Source organism: Ambystoma mexicanum, chromosome 4p, assembly GCF_040938575.1.
Source record: "Ambystoma mexicanum isolate Mex_15411 chromosome 4p, UKY_AmexF1_1, whole genome shotgun sequence".
Classification (NCBI taxonomy): domain Eukaryota; kingdom Metazoa; phylum Chordata; class Amphibia; order Caudata; family Ambystomatidae; genus Ambystoma; species Ambystoma mexicanum.
Window position 1 is genome coordinate 1,073,927,087 of NC_090927.1, and position 25,967 is coordinate 1,073,953,053.

The window sequence follows — 25,967 nt, forward strand, 5'->3', positions numbered from 1 at the left end:
GTAAGGTCGAAAGGGGACTCTGAACTCAGAGCATCGTTGACAATGTAGTGAGTAGCCTTTTTGCTACTCACTATGGTGGCTACTGAATTCTAAGTTCATTAGCCACATCAGGAGCTTATGGAAAGAGGATGGGATGGAGTCTAGGCGACTGCAGGGCCTTGCACTTTCTGAGCTTCAGCTTCAAAGTTCAGGCTTTCTCTAGTTCCAGCGTACCTGTACTGATTACATCCAATGAAAGATGTTCTTATTATTTGACTGAATAGGCTATAGAACTAAGACTACACTAATTACTATGTCTATGTTTAACATGTACCTTCATCTTACTGGTTAAGTTACAGTACTTAAGTATTTACAGTGATTAGCAATGAAATAGTCCCAAAATTTTCTTATAACCCCTACTGCTGGTTTTATACAGAGACAGTTGAAAGAATGGAACCATTTACTGAAGAGAGTGAAGTTTCAGAATCAACAGGTAAAAGTTGGTATTACTGATTGTAGAATATGTCATCAGTTAAATATAGTGACAAAATGTATTTACAGAATGCATGCTTAAGTTAGTATGCCAAAGGCCATTTTTGTTCCTAAATACCGAACAATGCATATGTGTCCTACATAAACACTGCAGATTAAATATATATATATATATATATATATTTTTTTTTTTTTTATTGAACATGTGTATGGCGCTTATACACAGGTGTTTCCAGGCGCTACAAGACAAGATGGAACAAGTTGATGTCTTAACATGTATTTGCTCACTGTGTGTTATTATTGTTTTGCCCCCCTTCTGTTCCCAGCCTGAGAATTAAAAATGAGTTAAACTCTTAATGTTTGGAAAGGTGTTTAACTGAAATAAGAGATAAGTTGATTGTTGTACCATTCACAGTAGGAACAGAAGAAACAACCACTACGGAGCCTGCCGAGATGGAGGTAACGGCTGACCATCCAGAGGTGCAAGCATTGGTTGAAGAATCCCTCAAGATATCAATGCAGACTCCAGTTACATTGTCCCCAGATGCATATGCTGCAATACTGAAGGACACCATCCAAGAGGTAAATATCACTAGAAAGAGAAGTGCCCTCTTTCGCTCATAACGCCTCCTATTAAAGCGCTCATGAAGAAAATTACAGAAATCGATTGAGTGTCATGCGTCTGCTTCTTTTCAGATAAGTAGTTTATCATCATAGTTCATATTCCCAGCCAAGCTCATGCAATATCAGTAAATGAAATATTGTGTGCCTGCTTGTTTAGGCGTGGCATTTTTCTAAAACAAATTCTTAATTTCTTTTTCTAGTGTTGATGAAAGCCAGTTCATATATGCATTAACTGTCCTCTGTTTTCTGGGGGTTCATGCTTCTTACATGTCAAGTGAGGCCTTTCGACAGCAAGTGCTGTTTCTACGCCCCATTGTTCCAGATCTTCTCACTGTGCTGCTGTTATGGGAGCTATATTGCTGCCTTGTATAATCACTCCAACACGTTCGTCCTTGTAACGGATCCGAACTAAGGCACGCACAGACCACACCACTGAAGGCCTGTTCGCTGTATCCTCACTTAGCTCGCAAGATGGTACTGGGGATGCTTGTTTTGTGTTTTTCTTTCAGACCTGGGGGCGCCTTCCATCATATTATGTTGGAGTTTCCCAGTGCAGTTTTCAGCTTGATGTTTGTATGTGAAAAGCATCGCAGAGGTCTCCATCACTGCCCGACATGCTATTCCATACCTGCAAGCCATAGCATGGTGAGACTTCTGGCACTGCAGAAGTCGCAGAGACCACAGCAACAGACACGGGGCACCACATCGCTGCCTCAGTCTCGTGACCTTAGGCCCACTCAGCAGTGCATCCTGTATGTTATGTCAGCAAATACCTTTATTCGACTTGGAGTCATCAGGTAAACAGCACTTTGCATATACAATGGTCTAAAAGCCAAACAAAATGTTTAAACACAATACACAGTCCGAAGAACTGCAAGATCAGATAAAAATGTACATATATCGAAAATAAAAAAATAAAAATGCATTGCACGTAGATAGGCAGTGTGAGAGGAATACAAAGATGATTTGTCTTGCCAGGCTACAAGCTGTTCTCAATAGTTGGCTGTTGATGTAGTTAGTTGCGAAATACAGTTTAAATTGTTTATACCATATTACACCTTTAAATCCGTATTTAGGTCGCATTCTTCAGCGTTAAACATCTCCTTAGCCAGGCTCGATGAATATATTTGGCTATAAAGCGTACCACATTGTAATCTTGGGCCAGTTTCCATTTTTCACAATGTCATTCTCGAAACTGCAGATATTATAAAGATGTATAATGTGTTAAGACAAAAAGCTCCAAGATCTCTGTAAAAGTGAGCAGTCCCCCAAAATACAATACAAACTCCCAACGAGAGTCAATAACGGACACACCCCAGTAGGGAATGAGACCAAGACCAAGTGCGGGTGAATTTAAGAGGTAAAGTTTATCTAGAGAAGATAGGGCATGCAGAGGTCTCTGCTTACTCCGAGAGCGCTCTGCCAAACAATACACTGTCAATACATTTTAAAGGGTTACAACATCATTGATGACGAAATACATACAGTACAAAAGTTACATTTCGATTGGTGGGGCAGTAAAACCAGTATAGATATTTGTGTGCCAGCTCCATGTGATTGGATGGTGGCTTGGCGGGATGTCGGACATCACGTACATCAGCTGGGCTGGTCGGTGCGAGGTGAAGGTCATGTTGGTTCTGGGTGAGGCGGCTGGTGCTAACTCTCTAATCTACACATTGCTTCAAAGTATGCAATAAATGATCACCAGCTACATATTGACAATTAGGGAGAAAACCATATATTTCATATGTACACTTTAATTAGTTTACTGTAAATCGTTGACCAGGTGAAAGGTGTGGGGGTCGTTTTCTTTCTGGGGGCAGGCGGAGCACAGACCCAGTGGAAGGATGAAAGGATACATTTGTAACATCAAGACATCCGTGAGACATGAGCTTAGGCGGCACAGGCGCGGGAGTTAAAAAAGTGGGAGCCATTTGTACTTGTCGTGCGCGGCGCTGTTGCAGGGAGAGGAGGCCTGGCGGTTGCCAGAATATGGCCTGGTCAAACTAATGGAATTGGAAGTACACCAAATCGGTCTCAAGTGGGTTTTGCATGCGCCGTTTCTGCTTAGGAGGGTCTTGGTCCAAGCTGATGTTGTACCTTTATATACATTACATGAGCCTGGCAATGTCCAATTTACAGCAAGACACATTTTTAGTTGCTACTGCCCTTTGGGCCACATAATTTACATCATGTCACATGGTTCTTCCAACATTTTATATGTACATATATTATGTTGACAACATTTGACCTGAACTGTGGGGCAGGGGCACATGGGCCCAGATATCTTATATACTGCAGTCAGTCAGTTAACATATTTATCAAACGTTCGTTTAGATCTCATGAAGGCTGCTTTATTATGTTTTATTACAAGGAAGGATATATAGTCACACGCGGGATTAGTGATAGGGGTGAATCTGAGTGGCACACAGTTGTGGGGCATGCATCTGTTACATCAAGTAAGATGCCAAGGTTAGGGGTTGTGTGGCAAATATGTCTTCCGAATAGGGTCTGTGACAACAGAGGCAGGTTTGTGGAGATGGATGATTTTTTCCAGAGCAGGCCCTGGTTCGGTCATTCTAAGGTGCCGTGATGTAAAGAGGAAGGTGAGAGATACAGTGTTAAGTTTGTAGCTTTTCGCGCCCAGTCTTCCGTGAGAACATGACAGTCGCAGAGACACCAGAGAGGAGTTGGAGGGGGGTTGGTTTGCTCACAGTGCACGGACGCTGATGAGAGGCGCCAGCCTGCAGCTTGGTGTTTCTAAGGGCCCGTCTAGGCCTACTACAAAAAGTGAGTCGTGGTTGGGCCTACCTATATGAGTTGCTTATGCATGGGTCGCCCTGGGGCGGTCCAGCACCTTGGCCAGGGGCACATGGTCAGCCTCGGTGTGAGCCTAGTGTGTATAGTTGGACTGGAATATAGGTGAGGGGGGGTTGAAAAAGACCCTTCCCTCCTTACATTCCCCCTTTCGTTACTTAAGTAACGAATATTGTAACTCTCCCAACCTCCTGCGTTCTGCTTCTTCAGCTATTGCCTCGTCCCAGGCTGGGTCCCCTTTCGCGGCATCCAGGCTCTGCATACTGCCCGCAGGCTTTCCCCTGCCCGTGCATATTCGTCAGGGGTGCACGTCATGTAGATGCAGCCCCCATCCCCTTCCAGGTCCACCCAAACTTCATCATACCATTCTAATATACGGGGCTCCTTTATGGTTGTGTGGTTTAACGGGTCTACAATATACCCAGTATTAGCGGTCATTCTATATTTTGGCTCAGAGTCGTCTCCTGTCTGAACTTGTGCCTCATGTGTCATCTGTACCACTCCTGCTGCATGGGCCATTGTCGCCATCATCATTGCACTGTCGCGTTACTGCATTTGCGCAACACCTGACTCCTAATTGGCACACATACAAAAATCAAAAGAAAAAAAGACGACGATCGGTATCGGCAGCTTGACGGTCATCCCGAGCCAAGATGGACCCATGAAAACATGTTATCGAACCAAGTACTGGGATGCACCCCCTCTTCTTTCATACGCTTGCCAAGGTGGTGTACTGCTGCTATAACATGAGATAATGTTCCATTGTCCGCGTCTGCAGAAGGTACGAACATGCAACATGCGCTCCGGGTTTTTCGGCAAACACCTCCATCCATTGCTATCAACAGGTCTAGGACATACCTGTTCTGCATCGTCATCAGCTGTTGGGCCCTCAGCTCCACCTTTATCACGTTGAACCCCTCTTCTGTGCCGTTAGCCAGTTGGATCAGCTCCTAGCGAGTGATCTGGAGCCATTTTGCATTGGCCCGTGCCTGGATGCTGGGGACAAGGGATGCAAAGTGTTAGGCAGAAACCTGTGCAGTTCCCTTTGGGAACACTGCAAAAGATTTAGGACTTCAGGTGTTAGCAGTAAACCCACTTGGTAGCAGTCTGTACCACCCAGATTTACCTGGTTGCTGTGGCTGAGCAGTCAGACTTCCCTCAAGAAGAGTTAGGCAGTATGCAAAGTATACACAATAGGCACTCCGACACAATAGCACAAGCAAACACTGACCAGAGCTTTGGTGTCAAAGTATATCATTATTTATTTAAAAACACACTATTTGAAACACTCCAGCACTCTTATTGTAAAACACTCTAAACACAGTTACTATTATGATATATACAACCCTTATTCCTTATCAGACAAGTCTTAGTTAACACCACTTATTTCCAGACAGAGGTGAGCGCTTAACTATAGATGGCACTCCAATAAGTTCATGAAAAAGGGAGAGAAAAAGACAGAATTTGTGAAGATACACCACTCTAAGATTTAGGAACACTTTTAGCAAGGCAGAAGAGCAAAAGTCACTTGTGAGCCAAAGTCCATAGACTGGGCCCACTCTTAGAGAGAGCAGAGCACAAATGCGCCCAAGATCACACAGTTACACTAGGCTTTGAAAATCTTGCAGAGAGTTTGAAAAGAGTTTAGAGAGGCTCGAAAGTTTAGCCAGGGTGTCCCAGGCTAACCCAGGTTCGAAAGCCAGGGGCTAAATCTACCCCGTACAGTCGGTGGCAAGGGAAGCCAGGCGGAACACGGTACCTTAAGTGGGAAGGATCCTCCAGCGGTGGCAGTTGTTCCTGGCAGCGGGTGCAAGTCTCGGCGTCGTGCAGAGGAACAGAAGATCTCGACTTGGAGGAAAGATGAAGGTTGTTGCACTGCCAGGGAAGAAACCAGCCGCGGAGTTTTCCGGTTAAAGGTATTACCCTTTATTTTGCGGTCGTGGTAAAACATGCAAGGCGGCCACGAGATGCGTCGGGAAGGCAAAATGGCGGTGAAACTGGTTATCCCCACCAGTCAAAGGAAGAAGACTCTCCGGCGGGAGATCTCCTCTGTCGTTGGGAAAAGTGGTGAGACGGTCCAGCAGGGCTCCACTGGTGGTGTCATCGTAGCAGGTCGGCTCAGCTTCTCCCTCGTCGGATTCTTCGGTCCTGTGGCGACTTCTGAAGTTCCAGTCCCCAAAGCCCTGCTTTTATGCAGAAAACCCCCATTCACTCAGCCTAGCTGTCACTCAAACATGCGAAGTGGTGAGCCGGCCGGCTCACCACTTGGGCCAATCAGGACGGAGTGCGACTAGAGTTGCCTAGGCAACTCAGTCCAGAATGCCTAAATCCCCCTCCACCTCTCCTAAGTACCCCAGACAGAGTGGCACCACTTTGGAGGGCTTCTGTGGAGAAGCCCGCCTAAAAGTGGAACAAAGGGCTCGACTTGGGTTGGAGTCACAGAAGAGAACACAAACGCCATTTTAGAACCGAGTTTTGGCAAAAAATACCAACCGGAGAATTAATAATAATTAAATAACCCGGCGGTATGTTCGAGGCTATCGTAATTAAATAAATAAAGATAGTAGCCTCGAACAATGGGAAAATCCCATAAAGAAATATTCGCGGTTGAATATAAAAAGTAGTATCCACTGCCACCAGCCAAAACTCAATCAGGGAGGACGGAGACGTGCCCCCCCCGACTAACAGACCCCGGGGCAATCGAATTGCCCCAGCCAGTACGTCCACAATATGATGGTTTGTACTGGTTCTGTTCAGAATTCAAGACTAGTAAAGTCAATGGTGACTTTACATGCCCTGGGAGACAGAAGTCAGTCCCAGGGTATGGAGTCTATACTGGGGGGTCACTATGACACCCCTGTGTTACTGCACTGTTGGTGCTGTGTAACACACATCACAAAAACACATGAAGCCCTATGGAGTAAAAGACCCCATAGCCCATTAAACACATCTAGAGTCAAAGGAATACACTCAAATCATGTCCAAGAGTGAGGGTCAAAAGAGTCTCACTCTTGGCAGGAGAAAAAAATAAACCATCTCAGCAGATGTGAACAGTCTAAATCGATCAGGGATCTGTGCCAAAAGTTCAGATGATGCCTCAGAGATATAATTTAATGATCTTTTTCGCGACATTGTGCTCTGCAGCTGTTCTTCAGAGAGGGCATAGTTGGGCGGTTCTGTCGCCGTTGGTAGGGGCTCAGGATACTTGGTTGTGGACAGCCCCTCTTAAATGTGGCTTTTGGGTATCACCATTAAAGCGGAATGCAACATTGCCAATGTGCACGTTCCCCTCCAAGACTAGGCAAGGTGCAAGTACGCCTGTTTGCCGCAAACCCAGTCAGTGTCCATTAACGCAGCTGTGCCTTTTTTCATGTCTCAGATGATGAGAGTTTTGTTACAGTTCTTGTTTGTGCCCAGATGTGTTCTTCCTGCTCCATAGAAACACAACTCCTACGGAATTTCTCTTTATAGCATGAATGGTTTTTCAAGGGCTGTGACCCATGTGAGTTTTGTGATATGTTGTGTCCATATCGGGGCGCATGTTCTCTGAATCCACTGCAATTTTATATCTGACAGTCCTCGCAGCGCTTCTGCTTTGCATGCTATTTGCTCTTCTTGCCACTTGTCCGAAAATAATATTCCTTTGATTATGAGGAAAGGCTCTCTCAGGCAGATCACCCCTTGCGGGTTGTGGTAGCGTGACTTCTCATTCTGTAGCATTTCAAAAGAAACCGTGTGTGCTTGAAAAGGGTTTTTTATTCTGCACAATGCGAGATGGAGACACTGTGCCTCTGCAATAGGCGACTCTTGTGGCAACAGCACTTTCGGAGTACCTGAGGTGTTGGGTATTAATGAGCACACATAACAGCTCTCATTTGTTGTCTGCTTTGCTGTTGTGCTTTTGTCTGCGTACCATTTGTTAGACTGGTGTGGATGCTGTGGATCCCCTGTTGTATCCAACCCTAGCCCATGGTATTCGTCGCATTTTGTCCGCCCTAGGCTTTCTGGTGTTTCTCATTGTTCCCCATATTTAGTTGGGAATATTTCACCTCCCCTCCCTTTTCCCACTCATTCTACATCGCAACATATTTTTAGAGAGCTCTATCATTTGCATCCTTGATACTTTTGGTAACCGAGGTAGGTTGTGTGGTTGTATATAGATCATCATTCCACCATGGAAACTCAGAGGGGTCTGGGTCATTCCTCTCGCAGATGTTAAACTCAGAATCATTGTACAAGGCCATGGGGTCATCTAATACAGGGGCACTGATTGTGTAATTTCCAAATTGCGTGTCATTTCCATGGGCCCTGTGTGCCCAAATCAATTTAAATCCATCCCTTATGAGTTGCGTCCCTTGTTTTACTAATTTCACCCCTCTTCCCCCTCCTTTACATCAATAGATATAAATGATATTGCCCAATACAATACAAGGCCAAACATCATGGAGAAGAAAATGATTGCACAGAAAAACAGTTCACATTCATAAGAATAAGCGCTTAAGTTATTTATTCTATTCCTATCTCTATCTTTGCTAGTGTTGTTGACATTGGGGGCCCCCTTCATTGCCATGGATGATCCTACAGAGTGAGATATAAAAGGGGGTTAAGTACACATTCATATAAGTATTATTTCAATATTCTACCTTTATTATACCATTTTTTTATTTTCCACAACACTTTTTACACATCTTACTTCTGTTACAGCTGTTCAATAGACATCAAAACCATTTGTTGAGAGATTATATATATATATATATATATATATATATATATATATATATATATATATATACAGTCATTCTGATAATGGACCCGGTAGTTTTACTTTTTGTAATTATATTCTTTACAAGTCATTTTTTCCATTCCTTTTATCCCATTTCCTTTCTTCACTTGAGCATTGTATTTCTTTCTATTCTTAGCAGTTGCTTTTATCTGTACTCTTTTTGTCCAGTATTGCTACGTCTCTGTTGCTCCTTCTAACCTGTCTTCCTCTTCATTTGTGTTCACACTATCGTACGCCTTACGCACGTCAGTTAAATGTATCCAGTATTTAAGGCCCTTCACCTTCACCACAGCGGGTGTGCAATATATTACTTCATACGGGCCATGAAACTGGGGGGCATTCCACCGATGTACGAAGCTTTGCACATATACCATCTCCCTGGCATCAATTGGCAGCTATGATTATCTGTGGCTGGTGTCATTGTGTCACTCGTATTTTCTTGTGTGAAGGGGGGGGCTAGTTGTTTTGCAATCATGCGTGACGCTCTCGTCAGTTTTTTCAGGTAGTCTTGGAATTCTTCTCCAAATACTGTGCGCTTCAGTGTTTGTCAGACTGTTTTCAAAAAAGGGGAGAGTGGTGTATGCATGCGTCTCCCTGTTACTATTTCAGGCAGGGACAAATGGTGGTCTTTGCTAGGCTGGTTTCTCAATTCGAACAGCGCCAACGGCAAACACACCAATTTTTCTTCAGTGTATGACACAATTCGGACAGTCTGCTTTTCAGAAGGCCATTTATTTTTTCCACCACGCCATTTGATTGCAGGTGGTAAATCATGCATGATTTGTGGGTGATGCCCAACATTATTGTCACTGCTTTGAATAGGTCATTGACAAAGTGCATTCCGTTGTCGGAGCGCATTACATCGCATATCCCCCAGCGGGGAAAGACCTCTCACTAAATACTTTGCCCCGCATTTCGCGTCTGGGTGTGTGCAAGGACCTTTTTCCACCCAGCTCGAAAAGGGGCAGACCACCACTATCAAGTATCGTGATGCATTGCACCTCTCCCCCATGTCTGCATAATCAATATGCAGTTCACGGAATGGTCCAATGGGCCGGGGTATTGTTCCTCTTACTGTTTTTAATGTCATTCCTGAATTATATGTTTGGCAGGTGGTGCATTCTATTACCATTTTCGATATCTGCTCTTGCAACCACGGCACAAACCAGTCTTCCTGTATATCTGCAGCGATATGTTGTTTTGCTTTGTGGGCTGGGAAGTGAAGTTGCTGGAATGCTATTTCTAGTAGTTTAGCTGGCATTACTACTTTACCTGTATTGTTTTGTCGCCAAAGGAGATCAGTGGGCAACTGACCACATCCTCTCTTTCCCCATAGCTCTTTTCCCTCTGGTGGCGCTTCCTGCTGCAACTCTATCTGCGAAACTGTCATAGAGTTGTATCCTTCCCCCTGTTCTTCCTCCACATGTTTTTTTAATACAAACTCACCTGTCACTACCTTTTGTGAAATAGGACGCTTCTTTCGCGGCGGCGTCCGCTGACGCGTTACTGAATGAGATGACGTCATTCTTATTTGTGTGGGCCTGGCATTTTACCAGCGCTACAACGGTAGGTTCTTTTAATGCATCGATCAATTCTGTAAGTTATTCAGTGTGTTGCACCGGGGACCCATCTGCTCTCCTAAATCCTCTCCTTCCCCATCGTGCTAGTACCCCATGCACTGTGGTTGTCATATACGTTGAGTCAGTGTATATCGTTACGACGCTTCCCTTGGCTGTATGTAGTGCCTCAATTAATGCCACTAATTCGGCTGCTTGGGCTGAAAAGTTGGCAGGCAATCTCATTTGTACAATCACTTCATTCTCCCCCTCTTCCAGTCGTACCACTGCTGCCCCTCCATGTTTCTCTGCTGTTTCACAGTTGATGGATGCTGACCCATCTACATAGTATTTCTCTCCTTCTGTTAGCACATCTTCTCTTGCTGTGGGTGTACCATCATCTTGCCCCTCTATGCGGCACAATCGTGATTTTGCATATCTTCCACTGTGCATGCTTCTGTGAGGAACGTGGCTGGGTTCACTATTTTGCATCACATTATGTGTATGTTGGCTGTGGCTCTCTGGGTTGTTAGTCTGCTTTTTGATCTTTCAAGTATGACGAACAATGAGTGATCCACGAACAAAGTCACAGAGCATCCCATAACAATTGTTGCACTTTTTTCAGTGGCGAGTGCTGCGGTTGCGAAAGCTTGTTCGCAAGTGAAGTGTCACTGCATTACTGCGTCTAGTGTACCATGGTAATATGCTAGAGGTTTGTGGCCCAGTGATGTCTTTTGTGTCAGTACTGCTGTCATAGTGTTCCATCGCAGTGTGAGAATAAATAAAATTTGCGTTCATAGTCTGGTGTTGCTAGAACAGGTGCTGTGGAGATTAGTTCTTTCAGTGTATTGAAGGCTATATGCATTTCTTCTGTCTATTGTAAGGCTCTGTTCTCCCTTTGTGCTTCCTTGAGTGCATGCAGTAGGGGTTTTGTGTAGGCTGCATAATCTAATATCCATGCATGGCAGTAATTGCACATGCCAAGAAATTTCTGCATCTCTTTTACTGTTCTGGGTTCACTCACTGCTCGCACAGCGGTTGCTCTGTCTGGGGTTGTTTGTTTGCCATCTTTCGACATCAGTTGGCCCAAGTATAGTACCTCTGCCAAACAATACTGCAATGTTTGTTTATCCACTTTATAGCCCTTGTTTGCTAGTGATGTCAGTAGAGCTACTGAATCTTTTTGGCATTCTTCCTCATTTTCTCCACAAATCGGCAGAGCATCCACGTACTGAATGATTCTGCTCTTGGTGTCGATATTTCCAAGATCTTCGTGTAATATCCTGTTAAAGATACTTGGGCTTTCGCAGTATCCCTGGGGCAGTCTGCAGTGCTCATACCTTCTCCCACCCAATATAAATGCTGTCAAATATTGTGATTCGGGAGTCCAGTGGTACTGAGAAGAATGCATTTTTCAAATCCACCACTGTAAAACATGTTGCTCGTTTTGGGATACTGCATAATATTAGCACAGGGTCAGGGACGAGAGGTAATTCTTTTTGTATGACATCATTGAGGGGGCGTAGATCCTGTATCAGCCTCCATGCCCTCCCTTTGCCTTTTTGATTGGGTAGATACAAGTGTTACAGGGAGAATTTGAGGGTACTATAATCTCTTGCTGTAGTAGTGCATGTATTGTTTCTTTTATTCCTTCTTTCTGCCTCTCGTGACAGGGGGTACTGTTTCACCCGGGGCAACAATGCCCCTGGCTTTAGTTTTTTATTTTCACAGGTGTTACTTCTCGTAACAGCCCCACATTGTGAGGGCCTGTTGCCATAATTCTTGTGGTGCGTCTTGCATGTCTTCATTAAAGAATGCTGATTACGCGCTTGCTATGGCCATGAGAGGTAGCGGCACCTGTCTGTTTTGGATCATTATGTCACAAGGAATTGCTATCTCCATTGTTAACTCCCCATCAATGTCGGCGTCGGTGAAAAGCTCCTCATCTGACAAATCTCGTAATGCTGTGTTGGCATTTATGCACAGTACTGTTCGCCATTCACATCCATGTATGTCTAGGCCAATAACTGCTATCCGCTGTGATGACACGTGCACCCTGTGTAAATCTAGAGACACCACTGATCCTGCCACTATTTCTGGGGGTGCTATGGGGCGAAACACAAACTCAGATGGTACTCTCCTTTCTTGGCGCTTTAGTTCGGACATGACAAGTGCCAAAACCTTTAACCCTTGAATGAACATGTCTGGGTTAACTGGTACTCCGCGCACATGCTGTGCTGCTTGTGTTTGTAAAACTAGCATAGCGCGCATGGTGCATATTCCGGGTGTTGAGCACACTATCCCTCTATCTGTAAATGAAATGGTCATGTTGAGCTTGCTAAGGAGGTCCCTCCTAGTAAATTTATGGGCGAGTCTTGAAAGTACAGTAGTGGTGCTAGCACTGATTTTCCCCCCACCGTCACATCTAATTCTTCTGTGTATGGAACCTCGACCACCCCCCCAGAAAACCCCTGCGTCTCCATTTTGTGATTCGATAGCGGGAACCGGCCTTCCATCAGGCACGATTTTCCGCTCCCGAGTCTACCATAAAAAAGAATTGTTTGTTCCCTATCTGCGCCCCCAGCAGTGGTTCCTCTGCTTCGTTGAGGGTTGTTGATGGTACTGGACACGCAAGTGCACTCTGTGGGCTGTCCTATGCTGAGTATCTCGTGTTCGCCATTACTGAAAACGTTGTTTCCCACCAATGTGGCCCCCCTGTAAGGTGCTGGTGTGCCATTTGCTGTTGTGGCTAGAGAGTTTTCGCGCATTAGGGGGACATTTTCCTGATATTGTGAGTGTTGCTGTACATTTTGTTAGTGCAATCTTTGTTCGTGTGTGTACCTTGAGTCGGGTTGTTCTTCTCTCCTGCTTCCACCCATGATTTGATTTATTGATTTATAGAGCGCTTTACACCAAGGCTCTGGGCAAGCCGTATGGGTTGCCACGGTGGGGGTGACCATATTGCTGATCATTATGATAGGGGACTATTGGGCGGCTTCGACACTCTCTTGCAAAATGTCCCCATCTCCCACAATTCCAGCATGTCCCCTGTCCCCCTCCTCTAGGTCCTTGTCCTCCATATCCGTACCCTCCTCCTCTCGATCCTCTGTACCCAACTCTTCCTCCATGGGCGCTCCTTCCCTGCCATTGTGGCCCTCCATATTGCTCCTCGCCGTTCCATTGCTCCTGTCCATTTACTGCCCAATTCGCTGTCATCCTTGCCTGTACAGCTGTTGATCCCTCCTCTCCTTCTCCTCCTCTATCTTGGGAAGGGCTGCTACTGCAGCTGCAACCTTCACCAGTTTTGTTTGTATTAACTTTGCTTCGTCTGCCAACCTTCTGTGAGCTATCTCTTTCTCTCTCTCTTTTTGATCCGTTTACAATGGTGCACTATGATGCTCTGTATTTCAGGCCAGCCCTTGGCTTCTATCCCGGCTATTTTATCTAGTGCCTTCTGCACTTCCTTCGGGAGCCCTTTGTAATTATGAAATAAAACAGTGAGGTGGATTGATCCCAAGCCGTGTCTGTCTCCACTCTCTGCATCTCTTGCACCCGGAGAATGTAAGCCATTGCATCTTCCTTCTCCCCCATTGTACATTGCATCACTGATTGCAGATCAGGTGTGTCTGGAAATGTTTCTCTACGTGCATCCCATACCCTGGCTCTTACTGTGTTAAATGAAGCCCCATCATGGCGGTCCCAGTCCAATGTTACACCAGGGAACCCCGCCTTCGCCCACACCCTTTTAGCTTGATCACCCACTGCAGAAACCAACAAACTCTTAACGTCTCCTATAGCTAGGGGAATTCCCGCAGTATTTTTCTCAAATACATATATCCATTTACTCGCTCCTCCTGACAGTGGAGGTAGTGTCTTTAGCAGATTTGCTTTATCCATTTGGGCCCAGGGGACATAATGAGGTCTTCCTGCCCCCTTGTGTATTAGTGTAAGTTGTACCCCTTGCTTTTCCAGAAATCGCCTTTGTTCCCTTCTTCCCCAACACTGCCATTCTCCCTGCTCTTGTTCTCAGCCTCCCACACCACTCTTCTACAAGTACCCTCCCTCTGGGGGATCCCTCTGCTCCAAATGTTTCCCCACCTGCTGCTTCGTCTAACCTTCTTTCCTCTTCTTCTTGCTCGTCTATATCGCACCAATATTCTTCTTCCCTGTCGGACAATATGCTTTCCCCTCCATACTCACCTGTCCGTCTGCTCAATCTATCTCCACTATCCTTGTGGGGGTGTTATTAATTCTGAACAAAATGTCTCTCTTTTTCCAACCCTCTTCTGCTTGTCTATTGGGTGTCTGGGGTACCTGTGTCTGTACTGACCTCGGTGTGGGTGTGCAATTTTGCTCGCAAATACCTCTTAACCGGATTAGTTCCGTTTGTGTCATTGTTAATTGTGTTTCTAGGTCCTGGGTAATTTGCTCTATGTCTATCGTTGGAGTATTCACCTGTCCCGATGCTCCTCGTTGGTCATATGGGGTGGTGCTGGTGCGGTTGCATGTGGTGCTGGGGTTGATGTGGGCTTAGGTACATATACTGGGTCACTGTAGCCCTCAGCTGGTTTGGTTAGGAGTGGGTATAGTCTTGTTATCTCAACCTCTCTTTCCTTCGTCACCCCCTCCTTGTCACCATTATTTGCTGCCAGGGGAGATGCCTGCTGCCCTTTAGTCCTGCCTAGTGGTATTTCCTCAAAAGGTTTCCATAAATCTAGTATTTCCCTTCTGTTTTGCAACTGCTTCCCTTTGTACTTCACAAACAAACAGGTTGCTACCATGTCCATTACATTTTTATCAAATGACCCCCCTTCGGGCCATATTTGGAGCAGTCCTTCTCCTTTTAGTTCGGTCGTGATATTTTCTAATTCTATCTGTGTAGCCTGGCAGGTTTTGACAAATGTGTGAAAGTGGTGTCTCTGCACCCATGATTATTTCAATGGTACCTGTACTTCCTTGTTGATCAATACAATACATCAAAAACCTTTTACTGCAATAGTGCACCACCTCTTATATCACTCTTTTGACCGTACTTTCAATTCACCACACTGTTACACAATTTTTGGCAAGATCGAATAGCAATATACTTATGCGATAACACCTTCTGACATCAATTGCGTATTTTACACTCAACAACGTGCAGCAGACATGAACAATTCATATTACACAACAGTGGACCTTTAGACATACCACATTTAACAACTAAACACAAAACCTTCCTCTAATCCTCTTCCCACCTGTTGCCCAGACCCGTCCCCCCCAATCGCAGTCCCTTACGGACCTCCCCATTTATCTAAGAGTGTCCCTGCATGAAAAAGAAAAGAAGCGTTTCTAAATACTATTGTGAGTCTCCTCCTCTATACGAGGCTCCTACTATTTCCACTTATTTTTCCTCTTTATTTCCTGTACTATTCGAGATAATGCTAATGCGGTGCCGCCTTCTACTCCCTCGCGGAGCTAGGTTCCCGTACCTCTTCTCACCTTGTAATCTTCTTAACTGTCCTAATGGTCATATGCAGAAAAAAAGAATAGATTTAGAAGAAGAGTTCCCCTTGCATTCTGTCAGCTTTCTCCCCTCTATGTTCCCATTGGTCAATACCAAATGCCCTTCGACCTGACTCCCTGTCCTACCGTTCCTTCCCCCTACCACCTTTTAATGTCGCTCGCACTTGATACTCACGTGTCCGTCTTGATCCGAGACCCTCCGGACCCGGGCTGTCAAGGCACCGCCCCGCACTCAATGGCCACACCCTGCTACGGCGAGCGGTACGGTGGGTTTTTGCAAAGCCGGGACCCGTACACCCTCTCGCCCTACTGCGTGCGCATGTCTAGGTGTACCGGTTGCCGTAGGTGGGCGGCTTTGAGGGGGTGCACCCTGGGTCTGCTGTGGCCGGTGGACGTCTCGTGCCAGAAGGAACGGAAAGAACACAATCGCGTCAGGGTCACCAAATGAAAGTGAGCAGTCCCCCAAAATACAATACAAACTCCCAACGAGAGTCCATAACGGACCAAGACCAAGTGCGGGTGAAGTTAAGAGGTAAAGTTTATCTACATAAGATAGGGCATGCAGAGGACTGTGCTTACTCCGAGAGCGCTCTGCCAAACAATACACTGTCAACACATTTTAAAGGGTTACAACTTCATTGATGACGAAATACATACAGTACATAAGTTACATTTCGATTGGTGGGGCAGTAGGCCCAGTATAGATGTTTGTGTGCCAGCTCCATGTGATTGGATGGTGGCTTGGCGGGACATCAGACATCACGTGCATCAGCTGGGCTGGTAGGTGCGAGGTGAAGGTCATGTTGGTTCTGGGTGAGGAGGCTGGTGCCTTACTACACCTTACTTCAAAGTATGCAATAAATGATCACCAGTTACATCTTGACATTTAGGGAGAAAAACATACTTTAATATGTACACTTTAATTCATTTTTAATTAATTTACTGCAAATCGTTGACCAGCTGAAAGGTGTGGGGGTTGTTTTCTTTCTGGGGACAGGGGGAGCACGGACCCAGTGGAAGGATGAAATGATACATTTGTAACATCAAGACATCTGTGAGACATGAGCTTAGGCGGCACAGGCGCGGAGGGAAAAATGGTGGGAAGCCTTGTGCTCGTCGTGCGCAGCGCTGCTGCGGGGAGAGGAGACCTGGCAGTTGCTAGAATATGGCCTGGTCAAACAAATGGAATTGGAAGCACACCAAATGGGTATCAAGTGGGTTTTGCATGCACCATTTCTGCTTAGGACATGTAAGGGGTTTGATCCAAGCTGGTAATGTCCAATTTACAGCAAGACACATTTTTAGTTGCTACTGTCCTTTGGCCCACATAATTTACATCATGTCGCATGGTTCTTCCAACATTTTACATGTACATATATTATGTTGACAACATTTGACCTGAACCGTGGGGCAGGGGCACATGGGCCCAGATATCTTATCTACTGCAGTCAGTCAGTTAACATATTTATCAAAAGTTCATTTAGATCTCATGAAGGTTGCTTTATTATGTTTAGTACAAGGAAGGATATATAGTCACGTGGGATTAGTGATAGGGGTGAATCTGAGTGGCACACAGTTGTGGGGCATGCATCTGTTAAATCAAGTAAGATGCAAGGTTAGGGGTTGTGTGGATAATATGTCTTCCGAATAGGGTCTGCAAGTACAGAGGCAGGTTTGTGGAGATGAATAGTTTTTTCCAGACCAGGCCCTGGCCCGGTCATTCACAGGGCAGTGTTTAGTTTGTAGCTTTTCGCACCCAGTCTTCCGTGAGAACAGGACTGTTGCAGAGACACGAGAGGAGAGTTGGAGGGGGGTTGGTTTGCTCGCCGTGCGCGGATGCCGATGAGGAGAGGCACCAGCCTGCAGCTTGGTGTTTCTAGGGGCCCGTCTAGGCCTAATACAAAAATGGAGTCGTGGTTTTGCCCACCTATATGAGTTGCGTATGCATGGGGCGCCCTGGGGCGGTCCAGCACCTTGGCTAGGGGAACATGGTCAGCCTTGGTGTGAGCGTAGTGTGTATAGCTGGACTGGAATATAGGGGAGGGGGGTCGAAAAAGACTCTTCCTTACAAGGGGTAGAGAAGTACAACACGTTATACTGTCTCCTCTCTTGCGCCACAGACTGGACATACTCTGCTGTTTGTTTGATTCCGTGATCTTGTGAACATTGCTACAGTCCATGTACCCATTCTGAATTTAATATACAATGAACGTGCATATGAGGGTGACACAAAATCCAGGTACTCCTCGTACCCAAAGTCTGTTTTATAGGACCAACCTAAGGGTCTAGTTGAAAGACTTATACATGATGCCTCCACCTTAGTTCTAGACAGGATGAGGGCTGCATGTTTGACAATACCCTTGATTTCAGCATTTACATCAAGGGGATCTTGCCAGTGATGGCCCAAATCGAGTAATCTTAGTGTAGATTTAATATGCTGAAACCACGTCAGTGCTAGACAGTCCTTGTGGATCATAATATTTTGGAGGGCTTCTTTGTATTTTTTAAGGCCAGCAAACGCCATTGTCGAATACAGTTTAACAGGGGCCTTGTGCTTTTTCATCAACAATTGGTCTTAAATCATTTTACAGATGTACTATGGTGTTTGGACTTATCATGGTGAGCAAAATTAGCTTTTAAAGACATTTCCAGTAGTTTCTTGTGTATTGGTCTACCAACAGAATTTTGCCCCATATGTGGCTGCAGATTTTGCCTGGCCAGGCTTTTCACTGTTAGTGCGTTTACTTCATTGATATAAAAGCATGAGTGCCAATAGGCATGTTGCCAATTCCTAGCCTTGTCGGACACCCTTTTCAGCTTTAAAAGATTTCTTTGTTGCACCCACAATGCCCCAATGGACAACTGTTTGGTTGTTGGTGTAAAGCTGTTGGTTTATCCCAAGCCGTTGCTCTTGGATTTCCTTGTACTCAAGCACATTCCAGAGCATTGCACATGGTACACCAAATGTGGTCTTTAAGTCAACGATGACAGCGTACAGACGGGCTTTCCTTAACATTATATATTTCTGAAGTATGAGAAATAGTCTAAAGCCTTCATCACTGTACTTCTACCAGCTTGTAAACCCGCCTGTAAATTACCAATAATTTCTTCGGTTGTAACCCATTCCTGTAAATGCTTCAGCACAGGGCTGGCAAACATTTTACCAGTTGCATCCAGGAGGAATATTGGGCGATAGTTCGCCAGATCCTGTCACCCCACCCCCCTTTTTATATATGGGCACAATTTCTGCTTTATTCCATGACTCTGGTACACTCTTTAATAAAATCAAAACTTTAAAAAAGCGATGCAGTATGGGTACCCAGATTACAGGTTCTGCCTTAAGTAAGTCAATAAGGAGTTTAGCAGGACCAGGCACTTTTCCTTCCTTCTGTGAGCGGAGTACATCATAGGTTTCCGACAGAGTAAGAATGAAAGGCTGTTCCACTTCTGGTGTGATTCTTTCCTTCTGTGGGATGGGAACCGCTGCAGTGGGTTGTTTCTTTCTTGTGTCACTATACAACCCCTGGAAGTGTTTATGCAAAGCATAAATGCCCATGCAACCTTGTATGATAGAACCACTGTTTTCAGCAGGTAACGTGCTTCCGAAATGAAGTTGGGTCCCCAGACTTCGCTGAGGCCAGCAAATCATCCCATTTGTCATGCAAGAATGCTTTCTTTTTGTGAGTTAGCAGAGACCTGTATTTTGCTGTTTGAGAGCATAGGAATTCTTTATACAAAGAAGCAATTTCCATTTTACTTCTCGTACCACTTCTCCCGCCTAATGGTATGCTTTCTTACTGCGGCACCTGTTCTAGTCATGTAAGGCTGAATAGATGTGATAAGTGAATCAAATTCTTGGATTACTACTGGGTTCTGAGAGATTACCATGACAGTCTTTCTGTGCTCCATGTTTGTATGGTAAATGGCTGGGATACTGTTGCTCGATTCAAGATGAGCACATTTGATTACTCAGTGGGGATTGTCTAGCTACGTATGTAGCCATACTCCTGCCTTTGTTAGCAGGGAGCATTTGTTGCCTGTCACGATTATTAAGTACCAAACAAAGTGGTCTGTGGTCACCTCAAAGTATCCCCAGTCATGAGATAGGATTATTATACTATCAATCCTAGAGGAGCAGTTGTTGCAAAAGAAAGTGTGTTTTGCCACTTAATCAGTTATGCATCTGCCATTGCATGCCCTTCGTTCCAGTTCATGTAATATACGTGCAACTTGTATTGCCTGCCCATTGGTAAGACTATGGTACTCTGCAACTACATCTGGTATATCCCAAGCCACATCTTGTTCTTCTCGCAGACCTTCCAGCTCTCTGATATGTTCAAATTGAAGTTTGAAATCCCCAACCACTATTACATGTCCAGGTTTTGTGTGACATGGTGCCCATTTTCCAATTAGTCCTTGCATAATGTTGAGCACATTTGGTTTGTTTTGACTGTTGGGTCTGTTGTAAATATTAAACGGAAGAATCTGTGACCCGAGTCTGTATTTATACCTAGATGTTGCAGATCAGACAAGACTGTATAATGCCCTAGTACTTCCTAGTTTGTCTCTGTCCACTGTAGGGGAAGCATGGTATCAGAAGTATGACACTGACACAATAGGTACAATTTGTAAAAACGTTATTAAAGTTTCTGGGAGTTGGAAAAACTCCTACTTTGCCCTATAACTAAGATGGGAGTACTCTCGACCATCAAACGATAAACAAAACAATAGTGGAGTCCGTCAAATCAAAATGGCCTATGCTAACAAAACCTAATGCCTGCCCTATCTCTTACATAAAAAGTGTGTATCGGAAAAATGTATTTAAAGGGAAAATCAGTGTTCAAAAGAATAAAAGTGGCTTGATTCAGCTCTCCACCCCACGTCAGACCACACAGAGTAAAGCGGTCTCTGTAGGCAGGATGACACACTCTGGCTCGGGTTCTCAACACAATAAACCGTTCCAAAACGTGGATGGAGGTCCGCCTGTCCTTCCATATCAAAGTCTCTCTTTCCAGACTTCCAAATAATGTTTCAACAAAAAGTTCATGCAGGTCCCCTCTGTTGGGCTCAGACCTCTTCAGAACTCAGTTCCTGCCGGGTCCCCCTCTGTCGTGCTCAGACCGCTTTCGGATGTCGAAGACTTTCGAATCATGCGTGGCTTTCTTTACAGACCTCTGCAGGACCACTTTGACTAAAAGTTCCAGGTTCAACTTTCACTCTCTCCTTCTCTCTGAGTTAACCCTCGCTTACTTCACTTTTGTAGTTCACTTACTTTATCATTACAAACAATGCACCGTTCACAGAGACGTTCGAGTAGGCTATTTCCTTTCGCTGGACCACTCTGTTACTCACTATCGCTGACTTCACAGCTGTCCTTACTTCAAAGTTCATTCACAGGTCTGCCTTTCTTCTGCCTTTTTTCATCCACACGCGTGCAGCCTTCACTTGCGATATAATTTTGCCACTTCAAACTTTCTTTTAACACACACCGGTCTCCCAGGTCGCTTGCCAATTCACTGGCTGTGTGCGTTTCTTTCTTAGTTTTCTGTTTTCAGTTCATGAGTTAAGGTTAGTACCACAGGCTTGGCCTCGCCTTTCCAACTCTGCTGTTCACCCGGGAGGGTCGCTGACATCCTTGAAACACAGAGCAGCTTACTGATGTGGGATCTGGCCTTCTCCACGTGTCTTTCGTGGCCTGTCGGAGGCAACGACCTCCAGTGGGGAACTCTGGGGGTTTTCGGCCCGCTGCTCTCATCCCTTGGTCAACGGACCAAGGCATGAGAACAGCTCTGCTCCATTAGGTTTGCCTTCACCCCGGAAGTGCGGCTAGTACTTGTGTTCTGCCTTTCTAAGAGTTTGTCTCTAGGTTCTGCCTTTTATCCGTGTGAGGAGAGCTAATCAGTATCAGGTGTATGCCCTGAAAGTCAAGTGCCTGACTTTGCCTGACCCGATTAACGGGACATGTCCTGTCCGATGTATGAGAGTTAGTCTGGTTACTCTCAGTCAACCTCTTCCTGGGCCTAGTGTTTGTGTAAAAAGGGGGACAGATGGGGGTTAGTACCTCGGAGAATCCTGAAAAATAGGATGGGCTAGATGAACAAAAAAGGGGAATACCCTTTGGTTTCTCGCATCACCCAAGTCACCAAGCCTCCTCTTCGCCTCTCTCTCATACGCTTAATGGCCAGTATGTAGAAGGGTTGATAACCCTGCAAATCAATTCTCTTTTGGCCAGGTTTCTTGTAGAGAAATGACCAACTACCTACGTATAAAGTTGCACCATGTGTCGTCGCCAAGGTACTTCCCCGCCCCAGCGATGTTCCATGAGACTATATTTATGCTGGCATCAATGCTAGCATTGGGCTGCTATTGTTGTGTTCCGACCTCCACTATCTGGTTGTCCGGCCACACAGTCGAGCCCCTTGTCAGTTGCATTATTACTTCCTGTATTCTTTGCCTTTTCCCTCTTTGCACACATGAGTCTTGGTGTAGTGAGGTTCACAACGGGTCCTGTATCCCATGATGGGGCATATCTGGTCATACTATGACTGGCATTGTGCCGTGGGATATATGATCTTAATGTAATTCTAGAACCCTGTGGTCGATGCAAACAAAATTCTATGGCTAGGAGCCCTCGGACCAGGGTGCTGCTTTTCAGGAAGATCTGAATGTAAACTTCGCTGATTGGCATGTGCTTTTCGATTGCAATGCACAATGTCCTCCCTCATCATTGCCACCAACTACAGACCAATCACCACTGTACGCTTCCTTCTAAAAATCCTGGATCGAGCAGCCTACCTGCAAGTTCAGAACTTCCTGGAAACCAACCATATCCTACGAATGCGCCAATCTGGCTTCCGACCCGGACATGGCACCGAATCAGCCCTCCTAGATCGGAAAAATCAGCTCGACAAGATCAGAGACCAGGGCAAGTCAGCACTTGTCCTCCTCCTAGATCTGTCTGAAACTTTTGACCTGGTTGACCATGAAATTCTATGCCACCACCTCATGACCTCGGCCTACTTCTCCTTCAAGGCGACGGGCTGGATTGCTTCCTTTCTGGAAGGAAGAGTCATAAAGTATTTGCAGAAAATGCAAATGCCCCCCATCCCCTGTGGGATACCGCAAGGGTCATGCATCTCCCCAACCCTCTAAAACATCTTTACCAGGCCCCTTTTTGACATTCTGGATTCCCTCAGCATAGCCTACACTAACTATGCCGATGACACCCACATTCTGATCTCACTCACAGGGATCTATGCTGAGGACTCAACCATCCTCAATAATACCAACTCTTTGATACAGTCATGGGTGGTGGCTAACCATCTTTGCCACAGCGACAAAACAGTAATCCTACTTGTTAGACTTCTGAGAGCCCTAAAAAATCTCTCCAAACAATATTCTGCATTCCTGATTGACAACATCTTCATTCCCGTCTCAGCCTCAGTCAGAACTCTAGGGGTGTACCTCGATGCCTCCCTCAGCATGTCACGCCAAGTAAATGCAATTGCTTCCTCAGCAGCCTATGCAACCAAAGTCCTAAACGCTGTCAGAGCCTTCCTCTCCAAGAACAGGTGCTTAACTGTGGCTCGAGCTTTCGTCGACTCCAAGTTAGACTACTGCAATGTCCTCTTTGCAGGCACCTGCTCCAGCAACATCAAGAAACTCAAAACTATTCAAAACAACGCCCTTCAAACAGTATTAAACATCCTAAGAAGAGAAGACTTCTCAGAAGCCAGAAAGGAGGCACACTGGCTGCCCATCCAAGCCTGTACCACTCTCTCTATTGCTCACAAGTGCTTATCTGCCACTGCCCCCCTATCTCTCTCAGAAACTAACCAAGGCCCACTCAACAAGACCCACCAGTACACCATACACTGACCGCTTACTCCTTCCCAAAGTAAAATGCACCAAAGCAGGCAGCACTAGCTCTCCCTACCTAGCAGCCAAACAGTGGAACTCCCTTCCCCCCTCACTCAGAGCAAAGAAATCTTACTTGTTATTCCGAAAGGCTAATCTTCAACTGAGTCATCAGGTCTCCTTCGTACCCACTTATACTGTATCTGTAACCTAATGCACTAATTTTTGTATCTGTAACTTAATGCAATCATTTTTGTATCTGTAACTTAATGCAATCATTTTTGCTTGAATGTATCACAAACCTCATGTACTTGCAACAGCGCCTCAATGCCTTCAGGGCTATTTACGCGCTATGCAAATGAAATAAATAAATAAAATAGTGACAAAATTAAGCTCCACCAAAAAAATAAGAGTAGCGCCTTTGTATGAACCGCAAGTAAGGGCAAAGAGCGCCTCCCGTCATCGATGGTTCACCTATTCCGTCTCCCTCACGACGCTCTCGCACCAACATCTCTCAGTTGACCTATTCTTAATACAATTATTCTTACACAGATGAAATATTAACCTGTTATGCACCCTCTTCGCTTACTTGTGACACCCTTAGGTATACGATATTATGTACAATACGTCGAAGGCTGGAGGCTCATCGTGCAAAATGTTTTAAATATCAATTAGCATTCGATTAATCAACAATTGAGTGAACAGGGGGCGCTGCTGAGCAGCAATGGAGATGGTGGCTTAGATCAGAGCTCCGGCAAGATCCTAATTTCTAAATAATTCTTTCTGGTGCTGCGTTTCAGTTATACATGGGGGCCGAGCTGTGGTGGACGATGCCTGCCGTATTGAGGCTCAGGGGCGGGAAGATCTGCATATTTCTGCATATTTCTGCAACCTTAATCGGGTGCTCTACTGACACCGGGAAGGAGCAGCCTTGCCAGGGAGAGTGAGACAGCGAGCACAGCGCGTGACCTACTAGTGTGAGGAGCGGTGGCTTCCTCCATCACTGCTCTGCTTCCATCATCCATCGGCTTCCTTGCAGTGCCGGGTTGGGCGATTGCTTGATGGAGCCCACCCCTGGCCCACTGCACTATGAGGCGGAGCAGCAAGGACACGGAGCAGGTGGCCCGCTGGTCCGGACCACCTGGGTGCTCCCCCACTGGGGACACAGCAGTGGTGACAGACTGCTGTGACGAGTGAGACCATTGGTTTCCAGCCTGAGTTTGCCTGCAGGATTGCTGCTGAAAAGGACTGCACTTGGTTTGAGCAGACAGCCACTTTCAGCATGCTTCCATGCATGGCTGCTTGTAACCAGAGTTTGCGAACAGCAGCAGAAGGCAGATTTACACAAAGCACATGCTCTTACCTGGTATGGAGATGAGAGCAAACTCAAACAGGGAAATGCTAAAGCAGGGTTTCCCCTGTGATGGGATATTTACACTCCTTCATGACCTCTCAATTGATTTGCAAGCAATGAAGTGTAAGCAAGTAAACGTTTATTTTATTAGGTTTGATTCTTCATTAGCAACGGGTGCGGGCAGAGCAACCAATCAAGTTGCTCAGATCGCGAGCTAAATCCCAAAGCCTGCGTTCCGAACAACCTGACGGCTGCTTCCCCTGGCCTGCCAACTTCCCCACACTCTCCCTTCCCCTCCAATTTCCCATCCCTCCCCAGCCCCGCTTACATGATGCCTTCAGTAGCCATGGCGGTGACCCCACCGATGCTGCTACAGCTCTGTCTTCCTGATGGCTGTAATGGAAGAGGGGCTCCTCTTGGAGCAACATCTTCAAACTCTATGATGGCCATCTGGCGTCAGTCTTTTGTATGAATAACAGGAACGCATTGAGGCATCCCATTAATTCATTCAAAAGTCATGGCTATCAGAACCCCAGGTTACCGGATTCGCAACATGAGGTGCTAATTAAGCAATAATCACCTGTTGCATGGGCTGGAATGGGTGGTAATGTCACCCGAGATCCTTGTTAAAGTCCCTTGCTATGCTCAGGGCTTAACCCGGGACCCTGGACGTTACCACCCATTCCAACCCGTGAAACAGGTGATTATTGCTTAATTTTTATTTCATTTGTTTTATTTTATTGAGCATTTTTTAAGACGTTTATGCATCAGAATTGTGTTTCAAAGCGTGGCCAGACATGTTTCATGCCAGATGCTTTTTCAATGCTCAAAGCTATCTAAAATTCATCAAATGTGTTGAGATCCGACTAAGCTCGGATCGATGCAGGAATCAAGAAAAGCATAGAAATGAGTCAGGTAAATGATATGCAGGAGACTGGACCGTGGCATCTAATCTCTTTAATGATCGGCACCAAACTGTCGCCCGAGGCGGTAACCACGC

At 45.6% G+C, this 25,967-nt stretch overlaps 1 protein-coding gene across 3 annotated transcripts in view; it reads left to right on the top strand.

The window, feature by feature from the left end:
• Positions 1-25,967, top strand: part of AK9 (adenylate kinase 9) — a 1,784,103-nt gene that overhangs the window by 636,028 nt on the left and 1,122,108 nt on the right. For 2 of the 3 annotated variants that reach the window (XM_069606660.1, XM_069606662.1), the window contains exons 17-18: positions 416-472; positions 887-1,053. In XM_069606660.1, coding sequence (XP_069462761.1) covers positions 416-472; positions 887-1,053 — 224 coding nt within the window. The remainder of the gene's footprint in view (positions 1-415; positions 473-886; positions 1,054-25,967) is intronic. The other variant, XM_069606661.1, reaches the window with a different exon arrangement.